This window comes from Schistocerca gregaria, chromosome 1 (assembly GCF_023897955.1).
Source record: "Schistocerca gregaria isolate iqSchGreg1 chromosome 1, iqSchGreg1.2, whole genome shotgun sequence".
Taxonomy (NCBI): Eukaryota; Metazoa; Arthropoda; class Insecta; order Orthoptera; family Acrididae; genus Schistocerca; species Schistocerca gregaria.
This window is the reverse complement of record NC_064920.1, coordinates 1,186,514,463-1,186,538,343: the sequence shown is the minus strand read 5'-3', so window position 1 is coordinate 1,186,538,343 and position 23,881 is coordinate 1,186,514,463. Positions and strand designations below refer to the sequence as shown.

Here is a 23,881-nt window from a genome sequence, read left to right as displayed (position 1 = left end):
ACTGGCCGACATCTTCAGGTGGCCCAACCTTGTTGATGGCTACGTACGACGACGTTACCGCACGTCGACGCCCCGTTTCTAGAACACGCGCGCAAAGAATGCGCAGACGCGGAAATCACGCATACGTAATGATTTCCAGTTAGATGGTGCCACATTCAAACTCCCTCTGCCGGAAATCCCACGGCGGCTCTCCTGGGCGTGCGCTGTACGCTGCGTTTACTGACACTGCGGCAAGGCGTTATTAACCAACGGCCGTACTTGAGCAATGTTATGACGGGCCTGTTATCGAAGAGTCTGAATTTTCGCGTCGTGATTTAATAGCAGCCACTGCAGGGTCCCGGGCTGTGCTCAGCTGAAATACGAAGACACACACCACCTTGGCCTTTTTGCCTTATTTTTGGTTTACTCATCACTTAGAAAGAATATTGATTGCATAAAAGCAAACAGTAAGAATAATATGTGGTGTTCACCCACAGATATCATGTAGGTACCTCTTCAAGGAGCTAGGCACTGTAACTGCGCCGTCGTAACACAGATTTTCGTTAGTGAAATTTGTCATAAATAATCCATGAACAGTAATGTACATACCTACAACACTAGAGGGAAAAATTGCCTTTATTACCCGTTGTTGAAAGTGTTAGTGGCTCACAGACAAGTTCAAAACGCAGCAATAAAATTTTTTGATCGTATGCCCAAAAACATAAAATGCCTGACAGGTAGCGAAACAACTTTCAAATCTAATTTAAAATCATTTCTTCGGGACACCCCTATTCTATAAATGAATTTCTACTGGTAGCCAATAAGTAAAACAATAAAAAAATAATTTTTAAATGTAGTTGCTTGAGTGCGAATAAAATGATAATTTGTTCATTAATGTTAATACTAATGACATACAGACATTGTGTAAACTGACTAGTCCCACATATTTCGATAAAGAATCGTTCAAATGATCTATCGAACATGAAACTAACTATCTGACAACTGAACAATATGGAATCTGTCAGCTCTTACAAATACCCGAGTTTAACATTTTCTAGGAAAGTTAAAGGAACTATAGCATAGACCCAGTTGTTAATATAGGTGCCAGACCTCAGTTTTTGGTAGAATACCAGGGAAATGCAATATCCCTACAAAGAAAATTGCTTCCAGATCTCTCTTGCGATTCATCCTGGAATATTGCTCAGGTATTTGGGACACATACCAAACAGCACTAACAGCTGATATTGAATGTATATAGAAACGGGCAGCAAGAATGGTCAAAAGTTTGTTTCTGGTGTTGGAGAGTGTCACATAGAAGCTGAAGAAACTGAACTGGCAAACACATCAAGACAGACTCAAAGTATCCTGAGAAAGACTACTTACAGAGTTTCACGAAGCGGCTTTAAATAATGACCCTAGAAAAATATTACCAACACGTTACACATTGTTCGTGAGGACAATACTATCTTAATTACAGCGAGCACAGACCGCTTACAGTGTCATTCCCTCCATACTCCATAAGTGAATGGAACGGCAAAAAGTCGTAATAATTGGATTAATGAAAAGTACCCTCTGTCATGGACTTCATAGTGGTTTGCATGGTATAAATCTACATGTATCTCTACAGACACTAGTGTACTACCTGCTGCGCCCCACCGAAGTTGATTGCAACCACTGATGTAGCACACTGTTTTGGGTAGATACTCCTCTACAGGCATTGGCTTAAGATGGTGTGCCTCACGGCAGAGTCGTATAGTTGGTACAGTGCACTATCTTGAATGGGTACCCATCTGCAGGCACTAGTGTACTATCTAGTTTCCATCAGAGGAGAATTATACACAGAGCAATATTTTGGACAGTTACCCATCTACAAACAATGGCGAATGTAGTGTGCCATAGGAGAGTGTCATACAACCATTGTTTTATATGTTATACATCAATGACATATGCAGTTGAAACTTCCTGGCATATTAAAACTTTTTGCCGGACCGAGACTCGAACACGGGACCTTTGCCTTTCGCGGGAAAGTGCTCTACCATCTGAGCTACCCAAGCACGAATCACGCCCCATCCTCACAGTATCACGTCTCCTACCTTTCAGACTTTACAGAAGCTCTCCTGCGCACCCTGTATTTTTCCGTCATAACCTATTCAGATCAGGGCTATGCAGTCAGTAGACAAACATGCAAAAACAAATGTTCACAAATCTCATTCGTCTTCGAATTAGGAAAGACTCTTTCTCTCTCTCTCTCTCTCTCTCTCTCTCTCACACACACACACACACACACACACACACACACACACACACACACACACACACACAGAGAGAGAGAGAGAGAGAGAGAGAGAGAGAGAGAGAGAGAGAGAGAGAGAGAGAGAGAGAGAGAGAGAGAGAGCGAGAGAGAGAGAGAGGGGGGGGGAGAAAGGGAGGGAGGGAGAGAGAGAGAGAGAGAGATGAAATAAAATTTTGAAAAAGTCAAATCTTTTGTGAAATTATTTGTCTAAAAGTAAGAAATAAAATACGAGAGCGTGGTGAAACGGAATGTCTCCGAGTTTTTTATGTGAAAACTTTTTAGACTTTCGCCTCTGCAAGCTCTGTAATAGAAGTTTAGTATATTCCATTTTGAAATGACGGCATTCTTCTGAAATTACAAAAATTACTCCACAAAAGTAAGGTTTTCTCAGATGTGAAAAACTCTTCCAATGTACAACACGTCATGTACCAGGGAACAAATGTGCTACTCAAATTTAAAAGTATTGTTTCAATCGATAGAATCTTATCGATGCAGTATATAATAGCGATATAAATAATCTGTTACTATTGCAACCCCTTTCTTCTGTCAGTGTTGCGGGCTTTCAAAATATAATGAAATTAAAATGATGTGGTGTGGTGTGGCCCTCAACTATGTACCCTCCGACTCAACGTTGAAGTATTAAAAGGTTTGGATTATTTCGTTGTCTATGGGCTGGGATACGTAGTTGCCGCATTACAAGCCAAATACCACTGAGCCTACAGTGTATACAATACGAATATATACATGAATCGAATGGTAAAAGCTTCCTATCACTCGGAAATCGTGAATGTAACGTAGAAATTTATAAATAAAAGATTTGCAATAAATAAAATCTGCAGGTACTAACTTAATGACTTTAAATGATGACTAACATACTAGAAGTACTTTTGAGAATGTGGTATATTTCTACAAAACATGGTACAGCAATTAAATAAAATATAAGTTGAAAAACAGGCGAGCAATAGATCCCTACTGCACGTAATTAGTTAGGAACGACAACATAACTCGCGAGATATTCACCTGTAAACGCATACTACGTCTTCGCTGTAGAAAGCTCGTAAATCTCACAAGTTCACAAGTCCGCACTCCAAAGTATTTCTATCTCTCGCGACGACGCGCAAACCACTCCACACTCCAAGTCTTTCTCGCGACCGTGCGTCCCTCGAACCGTAATGTCCGAGACTCCTCTCCCGTACTGTCCCAGACTCTCCCGTGGACTCTCCCGTACTCCTCTCCCACTTCCACCCAGTCTCCCCATTCACGAGCGCTGCGATCGGCTAGTGCGCTCCCACCATGTCTTCAAGCCAACGCACATTCACAAGCAACAGTGGATTTACATTTACATAACCATGCTCCTACGGTTTTCTCGTGTAACTGTGGAGTACTTATGGCCTGACGCGATCGATAGTAATCGGCCACTTTGACCTCCAATAACTCATGTACTATTACATGCCTGTAACTTACACCAATTTAGGTTTACACTAATAGCTATCTAAAGACACGTCGATAGACGCAATTGGATGAACCGTTTAGATTTTGGAAATATGTTGCAGGGTGTTTCTTGTATAATTTACAGTCAGATATTAAACTTTACACTAATAAAGATATTGAAAACCTGTTTACACCAGCAGAATCATTGTGCAGGTAATGGTAATGTACATGTTTATTTTTTGGGTGTTATGATTCATCTGGCTGCTATTAATTTCTGTACAAACGGTGAAATTCTGCAATGATTGTTTCACAAAGTCCGCCATCTTTATCACTCCCGGCATGTTTCCTTCGTCGACACTGCGTGACCGTGGAATTCCCAGCCTTGCGGCCGATGGACCACCTGGTCTTGCCGTTGTGCGTCCGCCGACGAGCCGCTGCCCACCGAGAGGTCCCAGCGCGGCCACGTCAACTCTGAACTAAGAATATCCAGGGTGCCACAACTCTCCCATCACCTCACAGTGTGTTGTTTCTATACAGGTTTCCAATACAGCATATTATTCCGCACTCTCTTGGACACAACCTCCTATTTTTCATAATAATGTCCATTCAGTTTGATGGCCTTACTCCACCTTACTGGGAGGGCCTTATGTCCGCATAGTATCACTCTACTAGTCGACGATGGAGCCAACGTATTGCTGCATCACTAACTTCCCCTTCATCTATGTACTGCTTCCCATGGGGTGCGTTCTAGGCGCACAGTTCGGAACCGTGTGACTGCTACGGTCGCAGGTTCGAATCCTGCCTCGGGCATGGATGTGTGTGATGTCCTTAGGTTAGTTAGGTTTAAGTAGTTCTAAGTTCTAGGGGACTAATGACCACAGCAGTTGAGTCCCATAGTGCTCAGAGCCATTTGAACCATTTGAACCCATGGGGTGCATTCTTTATTCCGCCAAACAGGTGGAAGTCTGAAGGTGCGAGAACCGGCCCGTAGAGTAGATGAGGAAGAACAGTCCAATGAAGATTTGTGAACTGCTCTCGTGTACGTAAAATTGTGTGAGGCCTTGCTTTGTCAGGGAGGAGCACACGTTCATTTGTATTTTGATGGTGATGAACACGCTGAAATCGTTTCTTCAGTTTCCTGAGAGTAGAGCAAATACACTTCAGAGTTGATCGTTGCACCGTGAGGGAGGATATAAAAGAGAACAGCCCCTTCACAGTCCCAGAAGACAGTCTGGAGTAGGACATGGTCGAAGAAGACTGTCCACCTTTAGCAACGGAGGCAGCAGGTTTTCTGCCTGGGAGAAAGGACGCTCACCCGCAGTTGGTGTTGGAGGCCGGGCGATCACAGCCAAATCTGGGATACATCTGACCAACAGCGCCCCGTCAGTTGAGGAATGAACTGGAGGGCAGCGGTTCACGGAGGAGCGAACATTCGGCCCCTGGAGGACGGCAATTACACCCGTACGTGTCTGCTACCATCGGCAAGGATCCAGCCAAAAGACTACACCGGGTTAGGGCGTTTTTGACAAAAATTGTCGTTGCCAGGCTGCACTGTGCAAACTGGAAACTGGAATGAAATTAGTACGCCTTAGAATCTAGTTTTGGTGGGCATGTCGCCCTGGAATTTAGAATCAGTGTGAGGCTTTGACCCTTTTGATGAGAAGAGAAATTGTGTGGCGCCACTTCATGGATTACAGTTTTGTTTCCGGTTTGAACTGATGAATCCATGTTCCATCGCCTGCAACAGTGTTCGACAAAAGATTGTCACGATCAGCCTCACAACGCGCAAGAAACTCCACACAGATGGTCCTTCTTTGCTCTTTATGGTCTTGTGTTAGGCAGCGAGGAATCCAGGGGGCAGACACCTTTGAGTGTACGAGTGTGTGAGTACTACCAACAGAGACGTATAGCTGTGTAGCGACGTGTTTGATTGTGATTCGTCGATGATCTCAAATGAGGGTGTCCGCACGTTCCAACATTGCAGGTGTCACAGCTGTGTGCGACCGGCCGGCACGCGTGAGACGACAGGTTTGCGCGACCTTGTAGCGATGACGACAGGTGCCTCACCAGCGACTCACCGTGCTTTCGTTCAGTATCAGGTCACCGTAGACATCCCGTAAGCGCCTGCAGTGCTCTGATTTTCCTCCAAAACAAACTCTGCTTGGGACGCACCTCCAATAAAACGCCATTTTGAAGGCTACATATAGTGTCACCACCTATCGGAGCTTCATGGAACTATAGAAGATGGAGCGGGAATATCCAACGATGTCACACAAAAAAAAAAACAGCAAATCTTTTCAATCAAAACGGGCCGAGGGAAAAAATGTGATTCGTTAATTACTGAACGCCCTTCGTTAAAACATTTTGAAATAGAATTTATTAGGAACTAATACAAATTTTCATTTTCGAGACAAGACATTCAAGTTCATTGACAAATATCACGTGTTCCATGGTAAAAAATATCTATCTTTTAGAGGTGCACTACGTATGGCTTAAATGTACACACTTTATGCAACTAATTTTAAAAACAGAATTTTACTTATCATAAAACTGTGTAACTGAACAATTAAGAATGTCCTCGAAATGTCTTTAATATATTAAACAGCGCTTAAACTTTTAGAACTCGTTGTATTTACAAAACCTGCACAAAATACAACCTCACGTCTCGTAAAAATAAAACAAGCAGAAAACACCGAATACTGCTTATGGCAGTCTTTAGTGCACGCCCCCTCATGTTATTCTGAAATAGATCACTGGATTGAAATACTGATCAGGAAACACCATGTGTTTCTACGTATACTATCCACCTGGTGCAACGCTTTGACACGTTTCCTAGCCTTAAAGGGAAATAAAAAATGTAAATTTGCATTCCAAATTAATAAAGAAGGAGGGAAGTTCCATTAGATGGCGGTCGCACGAGTATTGTCGCCCGCAATACGGACGGCGCAGTGCGATGAAACTGCAGCGCTCCGTTCCGAGTTCGGCGTGAAGCGGCTAGTATAAATTAAAAAATAAAACATGGACCACCATCAATAATTTGAACGAAGCAGGGCCTGTGTCCGACTGGTGTAGGTCGCACAACTACGCCACTGTTAGTGAACGGCGGGCCGAATCATACTTCGTGTCAATCGCGTGAAAACTGCAGCAAGATGCAAATTAAATTATCGGCGCATCGATCTCAGGGACGTGGAGCGATATACGCGATTTTCAATTAATGACTAAACACGAGATGTGTTCGGCCATATACGTCCACTAACAATGGGTCGTCTTCGGCTCTTTTCCAGCCGTGATCGCCTGAAAAACATAAATCATAAAATGTTAATAACAAGATGACACAGAGGGTAGAAATTTGGAAATGAAAATCATAGTAAAGTGAACTTTGAAAGTGTTTTAAGCACTTAAGGTACATTGTAACATAGATTCATACAGAGAATCATGACAATGCGTCCGTAACTAATCAGAACAGGAACAGAACAAAAGAAAAACCAGCGGACACTAGGCAAATGAATTAGACATAAAAAATCACTATCGAAATTAAACAGGGGTTGCACGTCAGCAGATACCTCGATAAGTACACACAGATGAAACTATAAGACAGGATGTGATATGGAATCTCTGACTCCGTAAATGTCGGAAATTGTTTTAAAAGCAAAATAAATACTACTATAAAAAGTAATACTACAGCTTCCCATACTGTCTAAAATTCCAAATTAAACATTGAAATTTAATTTCTCTACGGGTACATCGTTTACTGTACATGGTTTCAAACATCATTCAAAGGCACGTCAAATATTTCTGTAATCTATTTTATTTCTTACTTTCAGACAAATCATTTCATTTTTTTAATTCATAATTTTTATTGACAGTTAAATATCACACCACTGTAACATTTTATGTTCAAAATAGCTCGGCTTTGAAGAGATGAACTTTTTGACACTTCATTTATATAGCTAGCAGCGGCTGTTCGCCAAACATTTCAATTTTCTCTCTAATTTTGCTTGATTATTCTAACTACTCTCAAGCAATTAAACCCTTTTCTGCAAAACTATACCTCACGCTGGTCGATTTGATATCCCATCTGTCGACTTCCCACACTTCGTTTGGCTGTGAATATTCAGACAAAAATTTTCCCTCAAATCATTAACTTCTCAATAACCTATATTACTTACAGCATCTAAACCTCTTGTTCCAAAACTAGACCTGATATTCCATTTACTTGTTTCCTACTCTTCCTTTAGCTGCGAAAATTCGATCGAAAATCCATTTTGTAATTTACTCTCAAAGCAATAATTGAATTTTTATTAATTACCCTGATTACTTTCAAGAAATTAAATTTTTCTTTGTAGAGTCAGACCTCATGCTAGTCATTTTGATATGTCATTTGTCAATTTCCCACTCTACGTTTGTATATTAAAATGTGTAATTTCTAGGGAGTCTTGTTTTCACTCCGCTCAAACATTTAACCAATACAAAAAAATTCTGAGAAAGGCATCACTTACAGAAACAAATGAAACAGTAGATACCGAAAGTCAATTGAACTAATGATATGTTATGAAATAACTCTACACGGGAAAGCGCAGCTTCTAAACGGTTTTCCACAGGGGAAAAACTGCATGATCGTCAATGATTAATTCAACATTTTACTGTAAATACATTTTCATTTTATTATAAAATATGTACATGAACTGTTTTATATCTAAAAATCAACATGTGAAAACGAAAACTCGTGTAACACTCCAGGACACCAGCTGAGGATGTGTCTTTATAAAAGGCGAAATGCATCTAAACGTATAAATAAAATTCATGTTCAGTCTGCAAAAGGTGTTTTCTTGCCAACTACTGCAATTTATTATGCATTTCCTGCGAAAGATGGCCACCACAAGAAACTTTAAATTAGCCTGTAAAGAGCCACTGAAGCTCATGGTTCCTTATATCGACATACTCGTTAAATGTCCCGGAACAATATCCAAAACTCTGTCAATGAAATTCGTCTTCATTCTGTATAAATAAACGAAGAGACTAAATTCTCTGGTTTCATACGTCGTCCAAATCATCTATAGATTTCGCATGTAGCGAATGACGCACTTGTGTGGCGCATACACAGTTGTAAGCCGTTTCGTAGCTCAGTTCAAATATTGTTTTCATTGTTGTTTACAGGTACACAATTGGTCAGTACGTTGACCAGGCTGGCGACGTCATCAGTCATGTAAACATTTCGACAGTTCGTGTCCAAGATGGCGGCCTGTACAGCTGCAGTGCTGCCAACTCCATGGGCACCGTTCAGTACGAGGCCAGGCTTAACATCTATGGTCAGTAACTACATCCGGCGTGAATTATAAAAGAGAGGTAGTCCTCGTTTCTGACTTTAAGCTCTACGCTTTCAGCAACAGAGGCCGTGTTGATAAAAATTAGGCCTGTAATGTCAATAATATGCAGAAATATACACCTACTGAACAGGCTCCGATATATCGTATAAAATAAAAACCATATTTTGACAAAACGAGAGAAGGGAAGTTTCTACTCACCATATAGCGGAGATGCTGAGTCAGAATAGGCACAATAGAAAGATTCACACATCATATCTTTCGGCCATTAAGGCCTTTGTCAGCAGTAGACACACATACACACAAGCACACACACTCACGCAAGCGCAACTTGCACACACGTCTGCACTCTCAGGGAGCGGAAATTACACTGCAGTGCACTGCAAAGCTATGATTGTGTGAATCCTTCTATTGTGCCTATTCCGACTCAGCGTGTCCACTATCTGGTGAGTAGCAACTTTCCTTCTCATGTATTGTTACATTCCATCCTGGACCTTCCGTTGTTTGATTTAAACCATATTTTGAGATATTCAAAGGGACTGTCCAAATCGTGATTTAGGAAAATCATGGTGAACTTCCTCCCCCCATGAACCATGGACCTTGCCGTTGGTGGGGAGGCTTGCGTGCCTCAGCGATACAGATAGCCGTACCGTAGGTGCAACCACGACGGAGGGCTGTCTGTTGAGAGGCCAGACAAACGTGTGGTTCCTGAAGAGGAGCAGCAGCCTTTTCAGTAGTTGCAAGGGCAACAGTCTGGATGATTGACTGATCTGGCCTTGCAACAATAACCAAAACGGCCTTGCTGCGCTGGTAACTGCGAATGGCTGAAAGCAAGGGGAAACTACGGACGTAATTTTTCCGGAGGGCTTGCAGCTTTACTGTATGTTTAAATGATGATGGCCTCCTCTTGGGTAAAATATTCCGGAGGTAAAATAGTCCTCCATTCGGATCTCCGGGCAAGGACTACTCAAGAGGATGTCGTTATCAGGAGAAAGAAAACTGGTGTTCTACGGATCGGAGCGTGGAATGTCGGTTAGAAAATTTAAAAAGGGAAATGGATAGGTTACAGTTAGATATAGTGGGAATTAGTGAAGTTGGGTGGCAGGAGAAACAAGACATCTGGTCAGGTGAATACAGGGTTATAAACACAAAATCAAATAGGGGTAATGCAGGAGTAGGTTTAATAATGAATAGGTAAATAAGAATTCGGGTAAGCTACTACAAACAGCATAGTGAACGCATTATTGTGGCCAAGATAGAAACGAAGCCCACACCTACTACAGTAGTACAAGTTTATATGTCAACTAGCTCTGCAGATGACGAAGAAATTGAAGAAATGTATGCTGAAATAAAAGAAATTATTCAGATAGTGAAGAGTGACGAAAAGTTAATAGTCACAGGTGACTGGAATTGAGTAGTAGGAAAAGGGAGAGAAGGAAACGTAGTAGGTGGATATGGATTGGGGATAAGAAATGAAAGAGGAAGCCGCCTGGTAGAATTTTGCACGGAGCACAACTTAATCATACCTAACACTTGGTTTAAGAATCATGAAATAAGGTGGGTATACATGGAAGAACCCTGGAGATACTAAAAGGTATCAGATAGATTATATAATGGTAAGACAGAGATTTAGGAACCAGGTTTTTAATTGTAAGACATTTCCAGGGGCAGATGTGGTCTCTGACCACAATCAATTGGTTATGACCTGTAGATTAAAACTGAAGAAACTGCAAAAAGGTGGGAACTTAAGGAGATGGGACCTGGATAAACTGAAAGAAGCAGAGGTTGTACAGAGTTTCATGGAGAGCATAAGGGAACAATTGACAGGAATGGGGGAGAGAAATACAGTAGAAGAAGAATGGGTAGCTTTGAGGGATGAAATAGTGAAGGCAGGAGAGGATCAAGTAGGTAAAAAGACAGGGGCTAGTAAAAATCCTTGGATAACAGGAGAAATATTGAATTTAATTGATGAAAGGAGAAAATATAAAAATGCAGTAAATGAAGCAGATCCAGGAAGTGCAAAATGGCTAAGCAGGGATGGCTAGAGGACAAATGTAAGAATGTAGAGGCTTATCTCACTAGGGGTAAGATAGATACTGCCTACAGGAAAATTAAAGAGACCTTTGGAGAAAAGAGAACCACTTGTATGAACATCAAGAGCTCAGATGGAAACCCAATTCTAAGCAAAGAAGGGAAAGCAGAAAGGTGGAAGGAGAATATATGGAGGGTCTATACAAGGGCGAAGTACTTGAGGACAATATTATGGAAATGGAAGAAGATGTAGATGAAGATGAAATGGGAGATACGATACTGCATGTGGAGTTTGACAGAGCACTGAAAGACCTGAGTCAAAACAAGGCCCACGGAGTAGACAACATTCCATTGGAACTACTGACGGCCTTGGGAGAGCCAGCCCTGACAAAACACTACCATCTGGTGAGCAAGATGTATGAAACAGGCGAAATACCCTCAGACTTCAAGAAGAATAGAATAATTCCAATCCCAAAGAAAGCAGGTGTTGACAGATGTGAAATTACCGAACAATTACCGAGCTACAGCTGAAAAATACTAACACGAATTCTTTACAGACGAATGGAAAAACGAGTAGAAGCCGACCTTGGGGAAGATCAGTTTGGATTCCGTAGAAATACTGGAACACGTGAGGCAATACTGACCTTACGACTTCTCTTAGAAGAAAGATTAAGGAAAGGCAGACCTACGTTTCTAGCATTTGTAGACTTAGAGAAAGCTTTTGACAGTGTTGATTGGAATACTCTCTTTCAAATTCTAAAGGTGGCAGGGGTAAAATACAGGGAGCGAAAGGCCATTTACAATTTGTACAGAAACCAGATGGCAGTTATAAGAGTCGAGGGACATGAAAGGGAAGCAGCTGTTGGGAAGGGAGTAAGACAGGTTTGTAGCCTCTCCCCGATGTTATTCAATCTGTATATTGAGCAAGCAGTAAAGGAAACAAAACAAAATTCAGAGTAGTTATTAAAATCCATGGAGAAGAAATAAAAACTTTGAGGTTCGCCGATGACATTGTAATTCTGTCAGAGACAGCAAAGGACTTGGAACAGCAGTTGAATGGAATTGATAGCGTCTTGAAAGAAGGATATAAGATGAACATCAACAAAAGCAAAACGAGGATAATGGAATGTAGTCGAATTAAGTCAGATGATGCTGCGGGTATTAGATTAGGAAATGAGACACTTAAAGTAGTAAAGGAGAATTGCTATTTGGGGGGCAAAATAACCGATGATGGTCGAAGTAGAGAGGATATAAAATGTAGACTGGCAATGGCCAGGAAAGCGTTTCTGAAGAAGAAAAATTTGTTAACATCAAGTATAGATTTAAGTGTCAGGAAATCATTTCTGAAAGTATTTGTATGGAGTGTAGCCATGTATGGAAGTGAAACATGGAAGATAAATAGTTAGGACAAGAAGAGAATAGAAGCTTTCGAAATGTGGTGCTACAGAAGAATGCTGAATATTAGATGGGTAGATCACATAACTAATGAGGAAGCATTGAATAGGATTGGGGAGAAGTTTGTGGCACAACTTGACCAGAAGAAGGGATCGGTTGGTACAACATGTTCTGAGGCATCAAGGGATCACCAATTTAGTATTGGAGGACAGCGTGGAGGGTAAAAATCGTAGAGGGAGACCAAGAGATGAATACACTAAGCAGATTCAGGTGGATGTAGGTTGCAGTAGGTACTGGAAGATGAAGAAGTTTGCACAGGATAGAGTAGCATGGAGAGCTGCATCAAACCAGTCTCAGGACTGAAGACAACAACAACAACAACAACAACAACAATGGTGAACATAAATCTAAACAGCCTTTCAGGAATTTGAACCACTGTTCTCCAGAATATAAGTCAAGTGACTTAATAAACTGATACGAGAACGGAGAAAGAAGTGTAGAAAAGTTATTGTAGAGTGCCACAAAGTTTGGAGTACACCAAAGAGATTACTGAGGATGTCAGATTTAAGGGTACCCAGGGATGAAGGGTACAAACGAATGAACCAGTCTTAACATTTGGAAAAGAAGTGACTGTTAAAAATATAGAATTGAAGTTAGTTGATTCACGTTCCGTCAGAGTGTGCTGCTTTCCTGCCATAGGTCCTGCCTACGTGCGCCCCCTGCCGGGCCCGGTGCGCGCCGTGGAGTCTGCGCAGGTGACGCTGCGCTGCCCGTACGCCGGCTACCCAATCAGCGGCGTCTCCTGGGAGCGCCGGGGAGTCCCCCTGACAAGTGACTTGCGGCGCGAGCTGCGCGACGGTGGCGCCGCCCTCCACATCCTGCGCGTCGACCCGGCCGCCGACGCGGGCGTCTACGTCTGCACAGTGAGGGGCTCTCAAGGGGACGTTGCCCGGGGGGAAGTGGCGCTGAGCGTCGACAGTGAGTAACGGCACACACATCACCACCGTAGACTGGTACCTCTGAAGTCGAAACTGAGATGGATTAATGTAATTCAAAGTCAAACCTTCTGGGTTGACAGGCCACATTGTGTTTCTCTCCTAATACGTTCTCTACAAGTCGAAGATTTGACCCCCACCACTGGTTACATACATTCCTGAAGGCGAGAAGGCACGAACTGGAAGACCATAGCTGATATCTCTGTTGAAGTTACAATCTTTTTTAGAGATCTCAGCAGATTTTCAGACTCCCTTCTATAGATGTTACATTATTTGTCTACTAAGTATCCTGGTTGTAGTAATGACGTTCCACTACTACGATTTCAATATTTTCTTGCTATTTCATCAGTTCGTTTATTGACCTCCCGGTTTTGCCTCTTTACACTTTTTCGAAAGCCACATGTCACTTTATAGTGTCCCATTGTATGGAGGTGGTCACACGCCTCCTTTTTACGATGGGGAAGTCTATTATTTTTTTTAAGACTCAAAGAAATGGGCAGTAACACTGCAAATTAATGGCAACCTTAGAGAGAGAAGGCGGTTCATCGACCTTCGTACTATCATACACTACTGGCCATTAAAATTTCTACACTGAGAATAAATGCAGATGATAAACGGGTATTCATTGGACAAATATATTATACGGAGAACTGACATGTGATTACAATTTCACGCAATTTGGGTGCATAAATCCTGAGAAATCAGTACCCAGAACAACCACCTCTGGCCGTAATAACGGCCTTGATACGCCTGGGCATTGAGTTAAACAGAGCTCGGATGGCGTGTACAGGTACAGCTGCCCATTCAGCTTCAACACGATACCACAGTTCATCATGAGTAGTGACTGGCGTATGGTGACGAGCCAGTTGCTCGGCGACCATTGACCACACGTTTTCAGTTGGTGAGAGATCTGGAGAATGTGCTGGCCAACGCAGCAGTCGAATCTTTTCTGTATCCAGAAAGGCCCGTACAGGACCTGCAACATGCGGTCGTGCAGTATCCTGCTGAAATCTAGGGTTTCGCAGGTATCGAATGAAGGGTAGAGCCACAGGTCGTAAAACATCTGAAATGTAACGTCCACTGTTCAAACTGCCGTTAATGCGAACAAGAGGTGTAACCAATGGCAACCCATACCGTCACACCGGGTGACACGCTAGTATGGCGATGACGAATACACGTTTCCAATGTGTGTTCACCTCGATGTCACCAAACACGGATGCGACCATCATGATGCTGTAAACAGAACCTGGATTCATCCGAAAAAATTACGTTTTGCCATTCGTGCACTCAGGTTGGTCGTTGACTACACCATCGCAGGCGGTCCTGTCTGTGATACAGCGTCAAGGATAACCACAGCCATGGTCTCCGAGCTGATAGGCCATGCTGCTGCAAACTTCGTCGAACTGTTCGTGCAGATGGTTGTTGTCTTGCGAACGTCCCCATCAGTTGAATCAGGGATAGAAACGTGGCTGCACGATCCGTTACAGTCATGCTGATAAGATGCCTGTCATCTCGACTGCTAGTGATACGAGTCCGTTGGGATCCAGCACGGCGTTCCGTATTACCCTCCTGAATCCACCGATTCCATATTCTGCTAACAGTCATAGGATCTCGACCAAAGCGAGGAGCAATGTCGGGATACGATAAACCGCAATCGCGATAGGGTACAATCCGACCTTTATCAAAGTCGGAAACGTGATGGTAGTATTTCTCCTCCTGACACGAGGCGTCACAACAAAGTTTCACCACGCAACGCCGATCAACTGCTGTTTGTGTATGAGAAATGGGTTGGCAACTTTCCTCATGTCAGCACGTTGTAGGTGTCGCCACCGGCGCCAACCTTGTGTGAATGCTCTGAAAAGCTAATCATTTGCATATCACATCATCTCCTTCCTGTCGGTTAATTTTCGCGTCTGTAGCACGTCATCTCCTTGGTGTAGCAATTTTAATGGCCAGTAGTGTAATTACCATTAATACCAATTCGCTTGAAGGATGTGGAAAAACCAATATAGCAGCATAGCAGTACCCCTTCAGTATATCCTGTAAAAAAGTCATCTTCAATTGAAAGCTGTTATTGTCAGTCATATGGAAGACACGCGAAGACAAGAGCGTTGAGCACTGCCTGTCTCCCATTTGGCTATTGGAATAAAGTGACATCTAAATACCTGTTTGTATTTGTAGCCTTTCTGTACATTCTGTGCGCTAGAGCACACTGTCACATCTTATACGGATCAACACATTTAGTAACGAGAGAACGACTTCTTTCTCTTCATCCAAGGTGATATTTGCCGTGAATGTCTGCGCCTAGAACCGCACGGCCACTCCGGCCGGCTCATAAGATTGTATCTTCTACAACAGTGAACTTATGCATGGGACTACAATATTTCCTATAGCATAAGAAACATACGATTTTGAAAGTGCATTATGCATGCATGCACATAAAGTGCTTGGACAAAATATGGAAACACCACAAGAAATGCCCGCTTGAACATAACTGCCGATTCTAGCTAAGCCTGCAGATTGCACTGTTGTATGTGACCACGAACGGCACCTGTGCAGAGCCCCTCAATACGTTGCAAGTTTCAGCAGTTGTCAGAACAGCGTTGTGTTGGAAGTAAGTGAATACCGACGTGGGCAAGCAAATTTTTAGCGTTCGTATGGTGAGTGCATCTGTAACCGTGGTAGCCGAAGTGTTTGGTGTACGAGAGGCACCGCATCGAAGAGTTATACTGCACACAGAGAAAGCGGAAAAATATCCACTAAAGCACAACGCCAACGAAAGAACCTTGCCCCTTCTATGACACAGCTTGCCGCAAGCCCATGGTGCCGAGATAAACTACTTCCGATGTACAAGTTCAAATCCACCCAAAATTTCTCTCTTCGTTCATACAGAAACTGTAGTCTACATCTACATCTACATGACTGCTCTGCAATTCACATTTAAGTGCTTGGCAGAGGGTTCATCGAACCACAATCATACTATCTCTCTACCATTCCACTCCCGAACAGCGCGCGGGAAAAACGAACACCTAAACATTTCTGTTTGAGCTCTGATTTGTCTTATTTTATTTTGATGATCATTCCTACCTATGTAGGTTGGGCTCAACAAAATATTTTCGCATTCGGAAGAGAAAGTTGGTGATTGAAATTTCGTAAATACATCTCGCCGCGACGAAAAACGTCTTTGCTTTAATCACTTCCATTCCAACTCGCATATCATATCTGCCACACTCTCTCCCCTATTACGTGATAATACAAAACGAGCTCCCCGTCTTTGCACCCTTTCGATGTCCTCCGTCAATCCCATCTGGTAAGAATCCCACACCACGCACTAATATTCTAACAGAGGACGAACGAGTGTAGTGTAAGCTGTCTCTGTAGTGGACTTGTTGCATCTTCTAAGTATCCTGCCAATGAAACGCAACCTTTGGCTCGCCTTCCCCACAATATTATCTATGTGTTCGTAATTTTAACACCCAGGTACTTAGTTCAATTGACAGCCTTGAGAATTGTACTATTTAACGAGTAATCGAATTCCAACGGATTTCTTTTGGAACTCATGTGGATCACCTCACACTTTTCGTTATTTAGCGTCAACTGCCACCTGCCACACCATACAGCAATCTTTTCTAAATCGCTTTGCAACTGATACTGGCCTTCGCATGACCTTACTAGGCGGTAACCTAAGAGAACTGCTCAGATTGTCACCCAGGTCATTTATATAGATCAGTTCCCTGGGGAACACCTGATATCACTTCAGTTTCACTCGATGATTTGCCGTCTATTACAACGAACTGCGACCTTCCTGACAGGAAATCACGAATCCAGTCGCACAACTGAGACGATTTCCCATAGGCCCGCAGCTTGATTAGAAGTCGCTTGTGAGGAACGGTGTCAAAAGCTTACCGGAAATCTAGAAATACGTAATCAACTTTAGATCCGCTGTCGATAGCTGCCATTACTTCGTGCGAATAAAGAGCTAGCTGCGTTGCACAAAAACGATGTTTTCTGAAAGCATGCTGATTACGTATCAATAGTTCGTTCCCTTCCAGGTGATTCATAATGTTTGAATACAGTATATGCTCCAAAACCCTACTGCAAACCGACGTCAATGATATAGGCCTGTAGTTCGATGGATTACTCCTATTACCCTTCTTAAACACTGGTGCGACCTGCGCAATTTTGCAATCTGTAGGCACAGATCTATCGGTGAGCGAGCGGTTGTATATGATTGCTAAGTAGGGAGCTATTGTATCAGCGTAATCTGAAAGGAACCTAATCGATATACAATCTGGACCTGAAGACTTGCCCGTATCAAGCGATTTCAGTTGCTTCGCAACCCCTAAGGTATCTACTTCTAAGAAACATGGTAGCAGCTGTTCGTGTTTCAAATTCTGGAATATTCCATTCGTTTTCCCTTGAAGGAATTTCGGAAAACTGCGTTCAATAACTCCGCTTATCGGCACAGTCGTCGGTAACAGTACCATCGGCACTATGAAATTGTGTGAATCCATTTGAAACACTCTGCGTATTAATCACAACTGCAATTACGTTGACAGATTTCTATCACGGTACTGTTTCACAACACTTTTACTTTTACAGGTCCGCCGGTGGTGGCTCCCTTTACATTTCAACCCAACCTGCGGGAAGGAGCCAGAGCGCAGGTCGGCTGTGGTGTGTCATCTGGGGACCTGCCAATCCGGTTCTCATGGCTCAAGGACAAGGCCCCCATTCCAAAGTCCCTACAGGTACAGTGCACAAATATTCACCCAAACGTTCTCATCTAAACTCAAAACCTTACTTTCTGAAGCATAGAAGGCAAGTATGGAAGTAAACAGAGAAGGAATGAGGCTCTAACACAGCGTCAGAGGTTCTGTATCAGATTGTACTACCGAGATGACCAGCTGCCCTCGCAACGGTATCCGTCCATACGAGTACTGAGAAAACATCTACCTCTCTAAGTTAACCATTTCTGAGGACAACAAAAGTACATTACCTGACCAAAAATTAAAGTGCCCAGAAGACGTGGTCAAATGTCTATGTTCTTTGTACACGTACACACCATTGGTGGGTATGTAAATGATTATGGTGGCAGCTTTCTGTGATAACTAGAATGGTCAGCAGAATGCATTAGTGTTGCTCATGTTTGTTGTTGTTACGAAGACTGGTAGGATATATAAGGGGCGCGTCAGATGTTGAGCGATCACTGAAAAGGACGCAGAGATCCCATGTACTCGTGTGACACAACGTTATCATCACCTGAGACATTTTGAAGAAACACTTAAAATACATTAATAATTATTCAAGGAAAATGGCAAATGAAAGTTGAAGAAATTATATCTCTGGCAAAAAGTTTCAGTGGAGGAATTCCTCTGTGATTTTGTTTGAATGACACGAACATTTGAAGTCATTCTTGAGGTTTTCTTCCGAACGGTAGAACGATTCTGCTTCAAAATGAAATTCAAATTATGCGAATTAGTAAGATAAAAGGGAGAAGTCACATAGACGATTTTTGTGGTGTTACTGTTGGCGACACAGTCCTGTGTATAAAAGATATCAGTGAATGAAGCTATACCATTGCAACGTAAGGGAACATTACTATGGAATTCACCAGCTGCAGTAGAAGATGAAGAGGTTGGCACAAAAGAGGAAGTCGTGCTGGGTCACATCAGACAAGTCAGGTAATTGCTGAACCAGAAAATTGAAAAAAGCGGGGTGTGATATGGGCACCACACATTTAGCCGGATTAAAGGAAACCTGGCCTGTTATATCCAATTTGGGGAATAGCCACCGTCCCTGGAAACCGGAAACCCGGCGTTGGTGTTCATAACAGCGACTAGACTTAGCCGACGGTACAGCCCAGAAATGACGTGCTACAAATTCATAAAAACAATCACGTTACCATCCTTCATGCTTCCAGAATGAGACTTTCACTCTGCAGCGGAGTGTGCGCTGATATGAAACTTCCTGGCAGATTAAAACTGTGTGCCGGACCGAGACTCGAACTCGGGAACTTTGCCTTTCGCGTGCAAGTGATCTACCAACTGAGCTACCCAAGCACGACTCACGCCCCCTCCTCACAGCTTTACTTCTGCCAGTACCTCGTCTCCTACCTTCCAAACTTTACAGAAGCCCTTCTGCGAACCTTGCAGAACTAGCACTCCTGAAAGAAAGGATATTGATGAGACATGGCTTAGCCACAGCCTGGGGGATGTTTCCAGAGTGAGATTTTCACTCTGCAGCGGAGTGTGCGCTGATGTTAAACTTCCTGGCAGATTAAAACTGTGTGCCAGACCGCAATATCCTTTCTTTCAGGAGTGCTTGTTCTGCTAGGTTCGCAGAAGAGCTTCTGTTAAGTTTGGAAGGTAGGAGGCGAGGCACTGGTAGAAGTAAAGCTGTGAGGACGGGGCGTGAGTCGTGCTTGGGTACCTCAGTTGGTAGAGCACTTTCCCGTGAAAGGCAAAGGTACCGAGTTCGAGTCTCGGTCCAGCACACAGTTTTAATCTGCCAGGAAGTTTCATCCTTCATGCTGTTTCAAAGGTAATACAGGAGCGTTCAATAAGTAATGCATCGCATATTTTTCTGAAAGAAAGTTGCTTTTATTCAGAATTTCAATGTACCATATTATTCCCCACTATTTTGGCTACAAAACCCTATTTTTCAAAACATAATCTACGTTCAATGCGGCGGCCTTACCCCACCACACTGGGATGGCCTGTATGCCCGTATGTTATCACTCTACTGGTCGACGTTGGAGGCAACATCTTGCTGCATCAATAACCTCCTCATCATTTACGTACCACTTCCCATGGAGTACATCCTTCATTGGGCCTACGGACTGAAGTCCAAAGGTGAGAGATCCAGGCTGTTGGGTGGATGTGGAAGAACAGTCCAATGCAGTCTTTTGAGTTCCTCCCGTGTACGCAGACTTGTGTGAGGCCATGTTTTGACATGGAGAACGACTAGTTCATTTTAATTTTTGCGGCGACGAATACGCTAAAGTCGTTTCTTTAGTTCCCTGAGTGTAGCGCTATATACTTTAGAACTGATCGTTGCACCACGGGGGAGAACACCAAACAGAATAACCCCTTCAGAGTCCCATAAGACTATCATCATGACTCTACCACCTGAGGGTGTGGAAGAGACGTTGTAAGGCGCCACTACATGGATTGCCGTTTTGTTTCCGTGTTGAAGTGATGAATTCATGTCTCGTCGCCTGTGACTGTGTCCGACAGAAAATTTCCACTATCGGCCTCGTAACGTGCAAGAAACTCCGCACGGATGGTCCATCGTTGCTCTATATAGCCTTCTGTTAGTTGGCGAGGTACCCAGCGGCCACACACCTTTGAATGGGCACTACCAACAGAGACGTCCAGTTGTACAGCGTGGTGTTTCACTATGATCGGCCCGTCGCCCGTAATGAGCGTGTCTGCACGTTCCAACAATGCAAGAGTCACAGCTGTGTGCAGCCGGTCGGCACACGGCAGATTGCACAAGTTTCTGTGTCCTTGTTGCGCTGACAGACTCCTCGCACAACGACTCCTTTGCCTTTGTTCACTGCCCGGTCTTCGTAGACATCCTGTAAGCGCCTATTAATATCTGTGACGCTCTGATATTTCACCAAAAGAGATTCAGTGGGAATATATGGTTATAGACACCATTTTGAAGGATACTTATACCGCCGCCACCTGTCGGAACTCCATGAAACTATAAGAGCTGAAGAGGGAATATTCTACAATGAAACTTCCTGCCAGATTAAAACTGTGTACCGGACCGAGACTCGAACTCGGGACCTCTGCCTTTCGCGGGCAAGTGCTCTACCAACTGAGCTACCCAAGCACGACTCACGGCCCGTCCTCACAGCCTTACTTCTGCCAGTACCTCGTCTCCTGCCTTCCAAACTTAACAGAAGCTCTCATTCTGGAAACATCCCGCAGGCTGTGGCTAAGCCATGTCTCCGCAATATCCTTTCTTTCAGGAGTGCTTGTTCTGCAAGGTTCGCAAGAGAGCTCCTGTAAAATTTGGAAGGTAGGAGGCGAGGTACTGGCGGAAGTAAAACTGTTAGGACAGGGCGCGAGTCGTGCTTGAGTAGCTCCGTTGGTAAAACACTTACCCACGAAAGGCAAAGGTCCCGTGTTCGAGTCTCGGTCCGGCACACGGTTTTAACCTGCCAGGAAGTTTCACAGCGTATTCTTATTTATCTTTCCTTTATTTCTCCCTTGTCTGTAGTCCCCCCTCTGCTCCCCGAGGGTGTTACAACTTACCGAATGTAATGTAATTGTGCAGGTGAGTGAGAAGCAGGTGAGCGACTTCCTGAGCGTGCTGCTCTTCAGCAAGCTGTCCTCGCGCCACAGCGGCACCTACACCTGCGTCGCCTCTAACAGCGCCGCCAGCGCCAACCACTCGGCACAGCTGCAGGTCAACGGTGAGTCGAGCCACTGATCCACATCGGGCTGGGTCCACACCCGAAGTAAACCTTTCGAATGAACTTTATCTCCTGCACTGGCTATCGTAACTTAGATTACAGATCCTTTTATTTTGCTTTTTTCACTTCTGCACAGCTTCGACAGTGTTTGATATACACACCACATACAATATCGTTAAAATACTGTGTGATCCATTGATAGTCCAAAAGCGTGTAATACGTATTATTTGTGGAGTAAATTCACGGATGTCCTGTAGAAACCTCTACAATGAATTGGATATACTAACTACTGCCTCTCAACATATTTACTCCTTAATGAAACTTGTTCTAAATAATATATCTTTTTCCAACAAACAGTTCAGTTCATACATACAATACCAGAAACAAAAATGATCTGCACAAGGACTTAAAAGCACTTACTTTAGTTCAAAAAGGGGTCCACTACTCAGGAACACTCATCTTCAATAATTTGCCAGCAAACATAAAAAAATTAGTTACAAATAAAGATCAGTCTAAAAGGAGCCTGAGAGACTTACTAGTGGCCAACTCCTTCTACTCCATTGACGATTTTTTTAACAGAAACAAATGATGTATTGTATATATATTCATAATATTAGTATTGTTATTTCAGCTTTTATTTTTTAAAAAATTGACATGTTCCACATCCATGAGGATCTCCTCAGCACGGATCTATGGAATCAAAAACTAATCTAATCTAATCTAATCATAGTGACCGGGCCAAATATCTCACGAAATAAGCATCAAACGAAAAAACTATAAAGAGCAAAACTCGTCTAGCTTGAAGGGGGAAACCAAATGGCGCTATGTTTGGCCCGCTAGATGGCGCTGCCATAGGCCAAACGGATATCAACTGCGTTTTTTAAAAATAGGAACCCCCATTTCTAATTACATATTTATGTAGTACGTAAAGATACCAGGTGATGAAAAAGTCAGTATAAATCTGAAAACTGAAGAAATCACGGAATAATGTAGATAGAGAGGTACAAATTGACACACATGCTTGGAATGACATGGGGTTTTATTAGAACAAAAAGAAATACAAACGTTCAAAAAATGTCCGACAGATGGCGCTTCATCGGGTCAGAATAGCAATAATTAGCATAACAAAGTAAGACAAAACAAAGATGATGTCCTTTAAAGGAAATGCTCAATATGTCCACTATCATTGCTCAACAGTAGCTGTAGTCGAGAATAATTTTGTGAACAGCACTGTAAAGCATATCCGGAGTTATGGTGTGGCATTGGCGTCGGATGTTGTCTTTCAGCATCCCTAGAGATGTCGGTCAACCACGATACACTTGCGACTTCAGGTAACCCCAAAGCCAATAATCGCACGGACTGAGGCCTGGGGACCTGGAAGGCCAAGCATGACGAAAGTGGCGGCTGAGCACACGATCATCACCAAACGACGCGCGCAAGAGATCTTTCACGCGTCTAGCAATACTTTTTTTTGTTCTAATAAAATCCCATGTCATTCCAAGCATGTGTCTTAATTTTTACCTCTCTATCTACATTATTCCGTGGTTTATTAAGTTTTCTAATTTAACTGACTTTTTGATCACTCGGTATATGAATGTTTTAGTTGGACCACTTTTTTCGCTTTGTGATAGAAGGCGCTGTAATAGTCACAAACGTATAATTACGTGGTATCACGTAACATTCCGCCAGTGCGCACGGTATTTGCTTCGTGATACATTACGCGTGTTACAATTGACCTTTTACCAATTGCGGAAAAGGTCGATATCGTGTTGATGTATGGCTATTGTGATCAAAATGCCCAACGGGCGTGTGCTATGTATGTTGCTCGGTACCCTGGACGACATCATCCAAGTGTCCGGACCGTTCGCCGGATAGTTACGTTATTTAAGGAAACAGGAAGTGCTCAGCCACATGTGAAACGTCAATCGCGACCTGCAACAAATGATGATGCCCAAGTAGGTGTTTTAGTTGCTGTCGCGGCTAATCCGCAAATCAGTAGCAGACAAAT

The 23,881-nt window shown here is 43.1% G+C and overlaps 1 protein-coding gene across 1 annotated transcript in view; it reads left to right on the top strand.

Moving 5' to 3' along the window:
- Positions 1-23,881, top strand: part of LOC126298023 (Down syndrome cell adhesion molecule-like protein Dscam2) — a 632,609-nt gene that overhangs the window by 423,041 nt on the left and 185,687 nt on the right. The window contains exons 10-13 of the mRNA XM_049989376.1: positions 8,861-9,012; positions 13,153-13,431; positions 18,051-18,196; positions 21,735-21,873. Coding sequence (XP_049845333.1) covers positions 8,861-9,012; positions 13,153-13,431; positions 18,051-18,196; positions 21,735-21,873 — 716 coding nt within the window. The remainder of the gene's footprint in view (positions 1-8,860; positions 9,013-13,152; positions 13,432-18,050; positions 18,197-21,734; positions 21,874-23,881) is intronic.